The sequence below is a fragment of the Lissotriton vulgaris genome, chromosome 3_1 (genome assembly GCF_964263255.1).
Source record: "Lissotriton vulgaris chromosome 3_1, aLisVul1.2, whole genome shotgun sequence".
Lineage (NCBI taxonomy): Eukaryota > Metazoa > Chordata > Amphibia > Caudata > Salamandridae > Lissotriton > Lissotriton vulgaris.
Window position 1 is genome coordinate 1,520,475,064 of NC_141689.1, and position 16,382 is coordinate 1,520,491,445.

The window sequence follows — 16,382 nt, forward strand, 5'->3', positions numbered from 1 at the left end:
AGTGGAAGTGGGTGGGATGGCGTGCAATTGTGAGACATGAAATTGTGTAGTGTGGAATTGTGTGGTTTGTAATGCAACTGTGCATGTGGTGTGGAATAGTGTGATGTGGAATTTTATGGAGTGAAACTGTGAGGAGTGGAATGGTGTGGCGTGGGATGTTGTGGCGTGGGATGTTTTGGCGTGGGATGTTGTGGCGTGGGATGTTGTGGCGTGGGATGTTGTGGCGTGGGATGTTGTGGCGTGGGATGTTGTGGCGTGGGATGTTGTGGCGTGGGATGTTGTGGCGTGGGATGTTGTGGCGTGGGATGTTGTGGCGTGGGATGTTGTGGCGTGGAATGGTGCAGCGTGTTAATTTGTGCAGATCGAAGGACAGAAAACAAAAGAGCACAGTGTTTTGGGGAAGCAGACGAGGAAGAGAAGATGCAGGCATTAAATATAAGTAGTCAAACTAAACAGCACGTGCTGGAGTGTTTGTTCATAAAGAAAATGTCTTTGTGGAAATTGCATATATTTGCGTCATGGACAAAGGATGTCTGGAGTTCGTAACAGTGACTGGAGGAATGATATGAAATGAATGCATCAGATTGAATGTGGTGTCTAGATCTTGGAAACAGGCAGTGGCACGAATTGTGTGAAATACGCTTGCATGTGTTAAGTGAAGAAGGCAACCTTTTAAATAAAGGTATCCTAGCTATTACAGATGTGAAGAGAGGAGTATAAAAATGGTTATGCTTTCAAAATATGTGCATTGCAAATGGTAACATGTTGCATATGACGTCAAAAAGACCTTGCAAGTATGTTTCTTACAACCAGGTAACACAGTAGGAGAAATGAGTCACACGGCCAGTTGAAAGTGTGTGTGCGCTAATGTTTCAAGCCAGGTAGAGGCGGGGCGGAAGGACAGGGAGCAGCAATATGGAAAAGTGATGGGTGGCGGGTGGGAGACGAGAAAAAATAGTACCTGAATAACAGCGTACAGTAGGACGCAATCTAATTAAAATGAATAATCAATGTGTGCTTGGTCCATGCCCAACAGTAAGAAAAGAAAATAATGACGGACACATGCTGGCCAACTATGAAGCAGCAAAGAAGGAGTGGCAATACATTCAACCAATGGGATGCAATGGGCGGCTGCAAGCCCCTTGTTGTACACAAAAGCCTCAAAGAGACAGCACATATGCTGTCCAAGCGAGATCTACAAACTAGACCTATTGTTTTGTAGGATTCTTTAGAATGTGATCACAAATTTTTGGTTGCTGTAAGCGTACATAAATTATCCTCACAAACCAAAAGCAAAAAGATATTGGCAAGCCTGGTAAGTCATACAATTGAAAAAATCAATTAAAAGCTGTAGGCAACTGACTTTATGAAAAAGTACCTCACAGCTGTGCTACAGTCTTATTAGAATGGTGGTTTGTGCACACTTCTCAGCACCTGTTGCCTTCTGGTGCTACTGGTCACCGATTCCAAACTATATTGCTTAATGAGCAGTGCACTTGAACAAAAGAACGTATTCAGTGTTTTTGTATTTCTTTCAATTCTTTATTTTCGAATCCAAATTAAGTTTCACACGAAAAAAACACAGGGGGCAGCCAACGCGTTTTGTTCAATTCGGCGACAAGCCAAGAGAACTTCTTCAGAGCTCTTTAGATCAAAGAAGTGACTCAATAGTCTTTAGCAATGGCCAAATCGCAAACTGGGCTAGGTTAAAGTCATTTGCCCAAAATCATCCTTCAAAACAGCGCCAAGTCTGCTCAATTAATGAAAGAATAATGATCAGAGGGGTAAGTGCCCTCAATCCACAGTAAGATAGCCTCCGCCTTGATACGCGGTCACCTACGCCAAACACCATCCGTAGGTAGAGAGGCCTCTCTTTCATTCATTCTCTTGGCATTCGTTCTCCTGGCTTGTCGCTGAATTGAAGAAAACGCGTTGGCTGCCCCCAGTGTTTTTTGTGTGAAACTTCTTTTGAATTCGAAAATAAAGAATTGAAAGAAATACAAAAAGACTGAATACGTTATTTTGTTCAATTGCACTGCTCATTAAGCAATATAGTTTGGAATCTGTGACCAGTAGCACCAAAAGGCAACAGGGGCTGAAAAGTGTGCCCGAACCACCATTCTAATAAGACTGTAGCTCAGCTGTGAGGTGCTTTTTCTTGAAATCCGTTGCCTAAAGCTTTTAATGGATTTTTTCAATTGTATGACTTACCAGGCAAGTCATACAATTGCAGAAACTGATTCCTCACATGACCGTTCTAAGGTAATAAGTTATCTTGTCGGTAATGTCTGTGAGCTAACAGATGAGGGCGAGACATTGCAGGCTCAAGGCAGGGGCCTGGCTTTGACTCAGCTCTGGGTCTTCCTGGACCCTGGAGCCCAAAATGAGGAAAGCTTTCATGTGGCTTCTGCCTGCCACCCACGCTCTAACTTCCTGTGCCAAGAATTAAAGTCAAACGTTAACTTTTGATGCGAAAGCGATAGCTATCTACTGGCTGAATTGCATAATGTGAAATCACCTGGGATCGATCAATCATGGTTTGCGATCTTAGGCAAATTTTATATTTCACCATGCCTTCTTTTTCTTCAAAATTGTGTATGAGGACATCTTGAGATACATGAAATTGTTACGTAACCTGTATAAAAACAACTCTTGTGCTTGATTTAATAAACTATGATGTTGCGTCATATATAATAAGAATATAGGCCACACATAGGAAGTACATGACAACTGACCTTCCTATTACACTTCACCAATGTAATTATCGGGGTGGGGGGGGGGGGGTCAAGAATGTTTATACGTTGGTGTTTAAAAACTTTCATTTTTAATGAATGCCTGCAATAAAGTTCCGTAGCGTTCTATTGCTCATTGTGCATTGCCTCTTGGGGTATATTTGCCATTCTGTACATTGCTCGCATTGCCTTCAAGAGTGTTTGGGCCAGTTTGTATCTTAGCGCTCGCATTGCATGATAGAAATTAATTATTAGTGCCTGATTGTGCCGGTGCCACTGCCCACAGCGTAATTCCAATTTGTGCCCCAACCTGTTTCGGTTTTGCTTTTGCTGCCATTTTGTTGTTGTGCCTCGGAGCCCGTCCTCTCCACCCCGCTCCCACCTCCCAGCTGCTCCTCCCTCGCTCCGCCCCCCCTCCACTCTCTAATTATGACAGATGCACTTGCGCGCAGCTGGCGCCACCTATGCGCGCCGAAGGTGCGCCAAAGGTAAGCCCGTCTACGCCCGTCCACGCCTGGACCGCGCCCAGCGCCAGACCCCCTGCCCCCCGTAAAACCCACTCCACCCGCACAACATATGACGCCGCAATCCTCTCAGCACTTAACCCCGGCCGACTCTCAAACTGCCACCAAGCCGCCCCAGGACACACACAAGGACCCTTCACCTGCCACTCCTGCAAATTCGACTGCATCTGGACCCACACCAAATCCACAAACTCCAAACAGAGCTCCGACACTAACCACCTGAAGTGCATCCTGCTGAACACTCACTCGGTCCACAGACACACCATTGAACTTTGGAACCTACTCGACACCACATCGCCGGACGTCGCCTTTCTTACAGAAACCTGGATGAACGCCTCATCAACGCCATAGCCATCCCGGTCGGCTACAAGATCATCCGAAAGGACCGCATCAACCAAACAGGAGGAGGCATCGCCATCGTCCATAAGTACACCATCCGCATCACGACCAGTTCCGACGAAAACTTCGCAGCCGCCGAACACCTTCACTTCCAGATCCACACCGACCTCAAGACCACACTCAGAGGCACCCTCATCTACAGGCCACCAGGACCCCGCACACAATTCAGCGAAGACATCACGGACTTCATCAGCCCACACGCCCTCCCCTCCGAGGACTACATTCTACTGGGAGACCTCAACTTCCACCTGGAATAGAACAAAGACAGCAACACCACCACCCTTTTGGGCAACCTCGCCAATCTCGGACTCATACAACTTGTTGACACCCCCACCCACTATGCCGGGCACACACTCGACCCAATCTTCACCTCCAGCAAGCACATCTCCTTCAATCACACCACAGCTCTCCATTGGAAGGACCACAGCTGCGTTCACTTCAACTACAAAAAGACCACGACCCACAACCACCCAAAACCAATTCCCCGCAGAAACTGGAACAAAATTACCACCGACCAGCTCTTCATATCGCTTCACCAAAACCCTCCTGCCAAATCATCGGACCCAAACCTAGCAGCCACCAACCTCACACAATGGATCACCCACAGCGCTAACGAATTAGCACCCTTGAAAAACCATCAAATCAAGCAAGGTAGCAAAAAAGCCCCCTGGTTCAATGATGACCTTAAGAAATTCAATTAGATCTGTCGCACCCTCGAGAAAGCCTGGCAAAAAAAACCAACCACTAACAACATGACCACCTTCAAGAACGCCACCCGCAAACATCACCAACTGATCCGATCCACCAAGAAATCAGCATTCAAGGATCGACTCGACAACAACGCCCACAACAGCAAGGAACTATTCAACATCGTCAAAGAGTTTACCAACCCCACCGCCGGCACCAACGACATCACTCCCTCCCAAGACCTCTGCGACTCCCTAGCCTTGTTCTTCCACAACAAAATCACTGACATACATAACAGCTTCGGAGACCAGTCCACCCCACCCACCTCCGAACTAAAACACCCATCCAACAACCTTTGCGCCTGGAACCCAATCACCACTGAAGACACCATCTGCCTGATGAACTCCATCCACTCAGGATCGCCAACCGACCCTTGTCCTCACCACATTTTCAACAAAGCAGACTCCATTATCGCACCCCATCTCCGAGACGTCATCAACTGCTCCCTCAACACCGCTACCTTCCCGGAAAGCTGGAAACATGCCGAACTCAGCGCCCTCCTGAAGAAACCCACAGCAGACCCCACTGAACTTAAGAACTACCGCCCCATTTCACTCCTCCCATTCCCTGCCAAAGTCATTGAGAAAGCCGTCAACAGTCAGCTTGCCGCCTTCCTCGAATCCAACAAATCCCTCGACCCTTCACAGTCCGGCTTCCGAGCCAAACACAGCACCGAGACCGCCCTCATCGCAGCAACAGACAACATTCGAACTCTACTGGACAACGGAGAAACAGCTGCCCTCATCCTACTTTACCTCTCCGCAGCCTTCGACACAGTCTGTCATAGCAGCCGTATACAACGCCTCAGCAACGTCGGAATACAAGGAAAAGCATTGGACAGGATCATCTTGTTCCTCGCCGGAAGAACCCAGAGAGTCCGCCTCCCCCCTTTTAGATCAGAGGCCACCGAAGTCATCTGCGGTGTACCACAAGGATCTTCACTCAGTCCAACCCTCTTCAACGTATACATGAGTCCCCTCGCATCCATAGCGCGCCAACACAACCTCAACATCATCTCCTACGCAGACGACACCCAGCTGATCCTCTCCCTCACCAAAGACCAAAACACCGCCAAAACCAACCTACACAAAGGGATGAAAGAAGTAGCCGAGTGGATTAAGAACAGCCGTTTAAAACTGAACTCGGACAAAACGGAAGTCCTCATCTTAGGATCATCCCCCTCCGCCTGGGACGACTCATGGTGGCCACCGGCCCTGGGAAACGCACCCTTACCAACGGACCACGCACGTAACCTGGGCTTCATCCTGGACTCCTCCCTCTCGATGACCAGACAAGTCAACGCTGTCTCATCATTATGCTTCAACATCCTACGTATGCTCAAAAAACTCTTCCGTTGGATCCCCACCGAAACAAGAAAGACGGTCACCCATGCACTGGTCACAAGCCGAATGGACTACGGAAACACCCTTTACGCCGGAACCACAGCCAAACTACAGAAAAAACTAACGCATCCAAAACTCCTCAGCCAGACTCATACTGGACATTCCCCGTCATGCTCACATTTCCGGTCACCTGAAAGACCTCCACTAGCTCCCCGTCAACAAGAGAAAAACGTTCTGTCTCCTCACCCACGCACACAAAGCCCTCTACGACCTAGGACCCGAATACCTCAACAAGCGCCTGTCCTTTTACACCCCCACCCGCCAACTACAATCGTCCAATCAAGCCCTCGCCGATATTCCATGCATCCAAAGATCCACCATGGGGGGGGAAGATCCTTCTCCTACTTAGCAGCCAAGAACTGGAATTCTCTCCCCACCTACCTCCGCCTTACACAAATCCACCTCTCCTTCAGAAAACAACTAAAAACTTGGATATTCGATAATTAAAGTACCCCCCCTCCCTCAAGCGCCTTGAGACCCTCTGGGTGAGTAGTGCGCTATACAAATTTTAAACTTGAACTATACAATCAGACGTACTAAGGTGAAACGCTTCCGCATGTTAATGAAATGCACTTTTTTTTTAATTTCGAAGATAGTACCTAATTATTATTGCATGATGTTTGTTGCATCATTTTGCATGACAAACATTGTCATAACCCGGCTTGTGCACTGTCTCTTGGAACCAAGCTAGATCCCCTTGGCTCTGCTGCATTTTAATATGTTTCCCATGAGGCACAGGGTCAAGACTGATTTGCATATGGCTGGGTCTAAACTGGGTGGCATGTTGAGCAACAGAACATTGGATTTAACTCATATCTATTGACTTGGGGTGAATATTTGATCTGCTCTGCATTGCTGGAGAAGGTGACTATGCATTTGGACCTCGCTAGCGCTAGCTGCGCTTTCTGCCTGCTCTTCGGATTTTAAAAATCCCGTTTTTACATTTTATTTGATTTATGTTACTTGTACCTTGTTTTTAGCTGCATCGACCTCCCTGGCCTTATTCTTGCACCATAAAACCCCCCTGGGGACCATCTCCACTGCCTTTGGCGGGTCCGGGATCACGGGGTACCGGGGACGAGTTTGAGCGCCATCTTGCATTGGGCTGGGGCACTCTCGCGCAATCTCGCGAGATCTCGCCCTTGTGAGCCTACTTGAGGCAGCGAGAGACGGCAGGTCAGCCTGGAGAAGGTGACTATGCATTTGGACCTCGCTAGCGCTAGCTGCGCTTTTTGCCTGCTCTTCGGATTTTAAAAATCCCGTTTTTACATTTTATTTTATTTATGTTACTTGTACCTTGTTTTTAGCTGCATCGACCTCCCTGGCCTTATTCTTGCACCATAAAACCCCCCTGGGGACCATCTCCACTGCCTTTGGCGGGTCCGGGATCACGGGGTACCGGGGACGAGTTTGAGCGCCATCTTGCATTGGGCTGGGGCACTCTCGCGCAATCTCGCGAGATCTCGCCCTTGTGAGCCTACTTGAGGCAGCGAGAGACGGCAGGTCAGCCTGGAGAAGGTGACTATGTATTTGGACCTCGCTAGCGCTAGCTGCGCTTTTTGCCTGCTCTTCGGATTTTAAAAATCCCGTTTTTACATTTTATTTGATTTATGTTACTTGTACCTTGTTTTTAGCTGCATCGACCTCCCTGGCCTTATTCTTGCACCATAAAACCCCCCTGGGGACCATCTCCACTGCCTTTGGCGGGTCCGGGATCACGGGGTACCGGGGACGAGTTTGAGCGCCATCTTGCATTGGGCTGGGGCACTCTTGCGCAATCTCGCGAGATCTCGCCCTTGTGAGCCTACTTGAGCCCCTTCGGGTCGCGCAGCGGTGCGCCTTTCATCGCGCCTGAGTCCAGCCAGAGTCCTGCCCGTCTGTGCTCGTCAGGGCCTGGCAGGGCCCTTTACCTCTTCAGGATGCTATCTTCTGTAGATATTCGCGCATTGCGCCAAGGGGTAAGTGGATGCCGCCACGGCACTTTGGATCCTCTTAGCGGTCCTTATCAGTGCCCTATTTGTTCCTTTTGTCTCCCGGCACCACAACCCATCCTGCTATTCCAACCTAAACCCCCTAGAGCTCACATCACTGGACCCACACGGGGCCCTGATATCATTTCGCCTCTTAAAATATTTCTTTTGAATGTAAGGTCACTGGCCTGCCACTCGCAAGAAATTTTTTCACTGATTAATGATGAAAATCCAGACATTTTCTTTTTCACCGAAACGTGGCTTCATGATAATTCTATGGCTGCGATTAACTTAGCCCTCCCAGTTGGCTATACCTTGCACTCATCCCATCGTAATGGTAGAGGTGGTGGCATTGCAGTTGCATTAAAAACTTGCTATTCGTGTGCCTGGTCTCCCACCACTATAGCTGGTTGTGAGAGTGCGCACTTTAACATCACTGTAAGTCCCCATTTCACCTTCGCGGGACTTTTAATCTATAGGCCCCCAGGTCCGGATGGATCTTTTCGTGTCAGCCTTCCGGATGTGGTTTCTTCTTTAGTTTTGAAAACCAACAATTTTACGGTTGTTGGTGATCTGAACCTCCATATGGAAGCACCACTTTCCAATCCAGTCCAAAGCTTGCTTTCTGATCTTGAGGCATTTCATTTAGTCCAACTGGTTGAATCCCCGACTCACATTGGCGGACACCTGTTGGATCCTTTTCTGACAAACATCTCCTCTAATATTGAAGTGCTCCAGCCCAAGCCCATGGCCTGGACTGATCACCATCTGATCGAAACGCATATTGCTATTGACATCCCTTTAGCCAAAAACAACTTGCCTAAGACTCTTAAGCGTCCTTGGAGAAATCTGAACTTAGAGCACTTTCACCATCTGTTGCTGCAGCACCATCCTCAACCTCCTGAGGAAGTTTCCCGTGGCTACGACGACTTTTGCAAGTGGCTTGAGCAATCTTTGGATACCCTCATACCAGCTAGGTGGAGCAAAGCTAAATCTGGCTCCCCCAGTCCCTGGTATGATGATTCCCTTAGGGCACTGAAAGCATCTTGTAAAAAAGCAGAACGAGCTTGGCGCAGAAACTATGATACTGATCTTAAAGCAACCTATAGATCTTGCATCAGGATGTATCATAAGGCCATATGTTCAGCCAGGGCTGCTTTTTACTCACAAGAAATAAAAAACAGCACTAACCCTACTAAGACCATTTTTAGGGTGTGTAAGGACCTCACCAACAAAAGAACTGCCTCCACGTTCACTGCCTCTATGACGCATTGCGAAGATCTGGCCTCGTTTTTCGTCGAAAAAGTGGAGGCCATATACAGGTCGTTTGCCACACCTTTTGTCAGTGAAATTAATAATGCCCCTCCGGTCTCTAAATCCCTATTAGCCATTCCAGGTCCCACCCAAGAGGAGTTCCTAAATCTGACGGTTAAAGTTAAATCAGGTTCTCCGGAGGACCCGATGAGACCCATGCAATTTCGTGATTTCGCAGATTGCTGTTATCCGGCGATGCAGAGCTTAATAGATCTTTCCTTTAGAACTGGTAGTGTTCCCACTGCTTGGAAGCAGGCCACTATCATACCAATCCTAAAAAAAACGTCTCTTGATCCTTCCAAATCAGAGCATTACCGACCTATTTCCCTCCTTCCTTGGATGGCTAAAATAGCTGAAGCTCACGCCAATAGGATCTTATCCCTCCACCTGCAAGAAGCAAACATACTGGACAACTCCCAGAATGGGTTTCGAGCCGGTCATAGTACCGAGACCGCTCTTTTGGCGGTGGTGGAACACATCAGGAATATACTTGACCAAGGTCAGACGGCAGCACTGATCCTATTGGATCTAAGTGCCGCGTTCGACACGGTCTCCCACCACATCCTTTTACATCGCCTCGTGGAGGCTGGAGTTGGAGAACAGGCGCTTGAATGGTTTCGATCATTTCTTACGGGTCGAACCTTTAAAGTTTCTACTCCTCCCTACATCTCTGCCCCACGCCCCATTCTGCAGGGAGTTCCACAGGGCTCGGCCCTCAGCCCTACCCTTTTTAACTTGTATGTTGCACCGCTGGCGCAGGTAGCTGCCAGTTTTGGTCTTAAAATAGTGTCATACGCTGATGACACACAATTGGCGGTGTCACTCAACGGCGATTCCAACATGAATGCCCCCACCTTTCAGGCAGCCCTCAAAGCTGTCGCCGGCTGGATGGCAAACAATCGCTTACAACTCAATGCCACCAAGACGGAGGTCATTCTTTTCGGTAGAGACAGCGAGCTCTGGGGAGACCAATGGTGGCCTTCTGAATTGGGCCCTGTTCCTACTCCTGTAACCGAAGTCAGAAATTTGGGCGTATGGCTTGACAATCAATTGTCTTTTATTCCCCACATCAAACGTGTTGCAGGAACCTGCTTCGGCGCTCTACAAAGCCTACGGCCTATTTTTAAATGTTTTGACGCGGACACCAGGCAGATCATAGTCCAAGCTCTGGTGTTGACCAGATTGGACTACGCCAGTTCCCTGTTTCTGGGTGTTAATCAAGCTGAGCTTGCCCGTCTTCAGCGGGTACAAAATTCGGCGGCTAGGATGCTGGTCGGCCTCCCCAAATTTGTTTCAGCTCGCAGCACTATCCGTGACCTTCACTGGCTCCCAGTAGGCCAAAGAATTAAGTTCAAGGCTTTGTGCCTTACTTTTAAAATTCTCAATTTGGCCTCCCCTCCCATTCTCACCCAGACCATCCTCCACTATGTCCCCGCAAGAGCTCTTCGGTCTGCAGGGTCTAATCTGGCCATTGTTCCTCGTTTTAAAAAGTCCAGAATGGGTGGACGCTCTTTCTCGGTGATGGCGGCTACTCTATGGAACTCTTTGCCTGCTTCACTTCGTTCCATCCACGATTTGTTTCAGTTCAGGAAACAATTAAAAACCCATTTATTCTCCGCTGTATAGCTATGTGTTTTGGTCATCATTGTGTTGTTGTGTCTTCTATCTCCAAAAGCGCCGGGACGCCTCTTGGCTGCGGCATCTGCGCGCTATACAAAATTTAATAACATAACATAACATAACATTCCGTCTATCTGTGTGTCTTTTGCTTTCTCACCCTAAGTGTGCCTACCCAGACGTGGGTCCTGGGCTCACTGTGCCACTGAATTCAAGCTAGCCTGGCTGATGAGGGGTGATGGTCCTCCCAGAATGCTTGTTTCCGGTCCAGAGAGGACCTGGCTTTGCAGTTCGGACTGCACTATTCCCATGAGGCACAGGGTTAAGGCGGATTTGCATGACTGGATGTAAACTGGGGTGGCATGGTGAGCAAAAGAACAATGGATTTAACCCAGATCTATTGACTGGGGGAATGTTAGATTTGCTCTGCATTCCGTCCATCATCCGTGTGTCTTTTGCATTTTATTATGTTGACTCGCCCACCTCTACAGGTTAATAATGGCAGACCGTGTGCTATACACGCCAGAGACAAAACAGCATACACAATTCCGGATGGTCATAAGCTTTCTTCCAACTTTGATACAATGATAATTACTGCGCTGGAAAAATGTTGTTATAGCGCCATTAAGCCGCCAGCACTATATAATAAAACATATTAATGAAAGAAATATGCTCCTACATTTTATAATCTATCAAGTGCAGGTAATGAAAAGAGTACAAGTGGGAGACAATTTCAAACATAAGTGGATGTCAGACAGTGGTGTGCGCGTGTGTGTGTGCATTTCAGCATGTGCATGCAGTATCTAGCTCACCTGACTGGTGTACCGTGAGTGTGATTCGAGTAAGGAAGTTTGCTCAAAGTATGACTGCAGGGAAAACAAACTTGACGAACATGTTCAAACGTGCCCTTCGCCCAAAGGCAGCCTGGCTGCTAGCTCCGTCTCTGCCTCCCGAGACAAAGGCAATCCCAGCTTCACTTCTTGACAATATTGTGTGATCCTGGCCAGCGAGCATAAAGCTTAACCTCCCTTTCCAGATACTCTTAGCTGCTTTGATATCTGGAAGATGGCATATCGTACTTTTGTTTTCCCACGATATACTCGTGAATGCAGTGCAGTGCACAGAAAGCGCGCCCGCGTATACCAGGCTGTTAGTCGCCGAGTAAAGCAAGAATGGACGCACTTTCAGAATTAAACCGAGAGTGCAGGTCCAAAACTTACTACGCTCAGGATGATCGGGGGAGGGGGAGGGGGTGGGGCAGTGATAAAATCGAGAGAGCCTACGAGGATTGGCGTCGCCCTTACCTTCCGCCCGCTGCTTCTTGGGGTGCTCCGCCATGGTTGAGGGGCTCCGGTCACTCGCTCTCCAGAATATCTCCGGGAAGCTGTAAACAAAGCCCTCTTCTACAGTTGGAGCAGCTGGGCTCCCTGGCAGCCAGGCCGATATAGTCGTTTACTACTTCCTGGTCTGACTCCACCCTCCCCTCAGCCGCACCTCCCGATACGCTTCTGAGAATGGCCCTCGGCGCCTTGAGATGTCTTTAATATGCCGGCCACGCTGTTGTGTTGTGTAATATTTGATAATAACGCTTTATTCCCGGACGCTGCTATTCGCCTGACAGTGACTTCGGAGAATAACTCTGCTCGGGCAGGATCAGGCAGAATCCACGGGCGGTGACAGCAGATCCCAGCTCGGGCAGAGTTGGGGGGATACACGATTCAATGGCATAAGAAACTCACCTCAGGCTATACACATTACCTGACAGTTGCCTAATACTGCAGCGGGTCATTCCTGCACGAGTAGAGACAGGCAGGAAAGCGCGATTAAGGCAAAGAATAAAACGTAAAATAAAGGAAAGTTAAATTAATGTAAAGAGAAAGTGAAAACAAGGAAAATATTTACAGGAGGAAATAGAATCAAGCAAGGAAATAGACGGGAGGGAAAAGGATTGGAAACAATGGCAGACATTGAAATAGAAAGCTGCAAGAGGAAAAAACAACATCAAAACGCGAGAGAGAAAAAGGCAATGAGAAAAAGCAAGAGAGAGAAACAGGAAAATAAAGCGTTCTTGTTTGTATATAATGAATATTTACATAGCGTTATTGGCAAACACATAACGTGCACAGTTAATTCAATACCAGTGCATGTTTGATTAAATGCATACAACCTTCAACCCAATGAACTTTCTCAGGTCCATGCATGGTGTGCTTCTCCAGTCCTGGTTTTTCTTTCATCTTTGAATTCTGGGACTCGTAGTATTGCTTATTCCATTATAAAACAAGACCGAAATGCCGGAAGTAAAAGAAAAACAACCTGAACTGGACTAGCGCACAATGCAGAAAGAGATTGGAGGAATGATTATGTGGAATCTAAGAAAATTATACATCGAGGGGAAAGCTAGGGTCTACCACTCGGAAATCTGACTTGCTCAAGCGTCCTACTTTGAAACCAGGACCAATGAGGCCTGTAATCTCCCTAGAGAAATGTTCGAAATAACTAAATTGTTACGAGATTCTTCTTCCAGTGCTCCTTTATCCAAACCTTCAACTGATAGATGTAATGCATTGGCCTCCTTCTTTACCTCAAGCATTTTGGATATTTATCAATCCTTTGAAAAAGTCAGTCGAAGCGATCATTCCACCCCCCACAATTATACCGGGGATAGTTGTCCCTTTATCCTGGCCCAATCCCCCCCCCCTTTCATTGGAGGAGCTTACTGCTCTTTTTAGTTAAATTAAATCAGGATCCACCCAGCCCTAGGATTATTGCTCTTGAGCAGGGAATTATTATCTTCGCCCTTCTGCTCAAAATGTTTGCCTGTCTTTGGATACGGGGACAGTGTCTCAGCCCTGGAAGCATTTGATGGTTAAAACTATTTCGAAAAAACCCAACCTTGACCCCGCCTGTCTGGGAAATTTACGCCCTATTTCGCTACTACCAGTTATAAGAAAAGTGGCAGAAAAACATATAAATATATGCCTCTCTGGCTTTCTAGAGGCCAACTAGGGGTGGTGGAAAAACTGGCTTCCATCCTAGGCACAGCACCAAGACCGCCTTCTAGGGATGGTGGGAGAGGCAAAAAAGAGACTGGAGCTAGGGGCTACTGTGGCTGTCATACTCCTGGATCTCAGTGCGGTCTGCAACACTGCGGACCATTTTATACTTCTGGGTAGAGTTGGTAAAGCTGGTGTCACAGGAAGAGCCCTGGACTTGGTCAGCTCTTTTTTAAAGAGACGTACATGTCAGGTTTTTGACAAGGGCTGCACATTAAATATCTTGCCTGACACCTGTAGGGTCCAGCAGGGGTACTCACTCAGCCCCAAGTTATTTAACATCTATCTGCAACCATTGGCCCACTTTGTAGCTCCTTTTGGGATGACACACTTCTGGTGTTCTCACTTACGCCTTGATTTGATGCGTCCTTAATTAATCTTGGACTCTGCTGGGAGAAGATAGCCAGCTGGATGAATCAATACCGCTGTAAGCTCAATGGAGCTAAAATCGAATAAATGATTCTCAGGAATACATTCCCCGCACAGTACGATCTGGACTGGCCTTCTTGCATGGGTCCACCATAGCAAATAAGTCAATTATAAAAATTCTGGGTATGTGGATTCATGACTCCCTGACAATGGTAGCCCAGGCCACCAAAATACTAGCTCACTGTTTTGGACTGCTGCAGATGCTGCACAAGATTCTGCTGCTGCTCCTCCAGACCTTCAGGCAAGTTGCAGTTCAGGTTTTAATTCTTTTCCACCTGGACTAATTAAACTCTATTCTTGGGTTCCCCCCAGGCCACCACAACAGGTGGAAGAAAAATGCGGCCGCAGTCATGCTCCTGAGCATTCCCAGGTCCTAAACAGCCCAGCAGGGGCTGAGGGAGCTGTATATGCTCCCCATTGCAAAAATAATTGAATTTAAATCTCTGTGCATTGCCCATAGAGTCCTTCATGGTAAAGGCCCTCCCATCATTCAGATGCTTGTCACCCATTATGTTCCTAATAGAGCACTTGCTCCTCTAACTTTCACTTGGTCACTGTCCCCACAGCTTTAACGTCACCAAGCTCTGGAATTCTCTCCACTTGGCCACTGGGTGTCTGGATTCCAATTTGTGCTTTTGCGAAGCCATTAAAACCTGGCTTTCCTAGCCTTTTTAGCTGCCTGAACCTACCCAATTGCTGTTTTGCTGTGCATACCTCTCCTCTTAGTGATGGGATGCCTGTGGGTCGCTATGTGCTCTACAAGTCTTTTAGCATATCATAGCATGGACGTAGCATGGACGTGGGAAACTTGGCAGTTATGCACTTTACTGGCATTTTACCACCGAACCTATATTTTTGTGTCCATGCTCATTAAAAGAGCAATGCAATCCTGTATTTTTGTCTTTTGACACATAAACCTAGAACACAAAGTACAAGAAGAAATCCTTTAAAAATGCCTAATTTACCATCGATTGTAAGAAATTGGATTATTATTTGGGGCAGTGGCGTAATGTAAGGCACCGCTGCCCCCGCGGTGCGGGGGTCCCCGAGCTCCTAGTCACATGGGTGGGAGTCAAAATACACAAGAGGCCCAGGGTACTTTTTTCTTTGAACATGACACACAGAATCTCTTCACCTTAGTAGATGAGGTGAAGCGATTTTACACGTGTCATGTTTGAAGAAATAAGTAATGCCCTTTTTTGCATTATGAAAACTGCTGGAAGGATGCCCCTGGCATCCACTTAGGGGCTGGACATCGGTCACAATGCAAAAAGGGAATGTCTTCCTTTAAACATGCCATGTGGTATCGCTTTTGATTTCTGTCCTAAATTGAAGTGATTCCACGTGCCATATTTAAAGAAAGAAATAACTATTTTTGCATTACGAGGACTGCTCGGTTTGATAATATTTGTGTAGCTTCCATCGAGAGGTCCTCAAAATGCAAACATAGTCTTTATCGTGTAGTGCTGTAGTATTCAAAAAGCTGCATTCCTAGGAAGGTTCTTTCTGAGGCCTTGTAGGTGAAAAGAGAATGTTACAGAATTAATTACTTTCTTGGTCTTTTCCAAGCCAGTTGAATTTTACTTAAAGACATGCTGCCTGTGTACCTGCGTTTCTCATTTTGGTGTCTAACAGTATCTTTGCTGAAGTTTTGGTGGTGACTATAGTTCTTTTAAGTGAAGTGTGCCATATTTGTTAATACTCCAACATAATTTTAGAGTGTAGCACATGGGCAGGGGTCAGGAGGGCAATGTATAAATGCTGGCGAATGTTATTTGCTGAAAGTTGTGGTCAATGGACTTTCCTGTTTGTTTCCCACCATGAGGCTAAAAATGTTTTCTCACTGCCATGTGGTGAAGACCAATTGATAGCAAACTATTGGGTTTATATAGTCAAGTTTTCGGATAGTAAAGACGTATTACCCTCCAAGACCCATGCAATGTGCAGTCTGGGTTATAAGTAAATTCAGGCTTACGTTTTTTTCACTATCCTTGAGTAAAAAGTCAAGTGAACCTGCATTATGTGAGTTGTGGCAGGCCAGAGTAACTTTTATTAATTAGACCATGTCTTGAGAGGTGCTGAATAGCCAGGCAGATGGCTCAGTGAGCTACACCGCTTCTGTGACTCTCGAGATTGAGCCCTACCAAAATCAGCAACCTTTCAAACTTCCGAGGTCTAAGAATTGAAAACAATT

General features: G+C 47.1%; 1 protein-coding gene across 2 annotated transcripts in view; it reads right to left on the reverse strand.

Moving 5' to 3' along the window:
• The window catches only part of LOC147728110 (caspase-6-like), a 153,504-nt gene extending 141,288 nt beyond the window's left edge, over positions 1 to 12,216 (reverse strand). Inside the window, exon 1 of one of the 2 annotated variants that reach the window (XM_086961997.1) lies at positions 12,011 to 12,216. In XM_086961997.1, coding sequence (XP_086818123.1) covers positions 12,011 to 12,044 — 34 coding nt within the window. In that variant the 5' untranslated portion in view covers positions 12,045 to 12,216. The remainder of the gene's footprint in view (positions 1 to 12,010) is intronic. The other variant, XM_086961998.1, reaches the window with a different exon arrangement.
• Between the last annotated feature and the right edge of the window lie 4,166 nt (positions 12,217 to 16,382).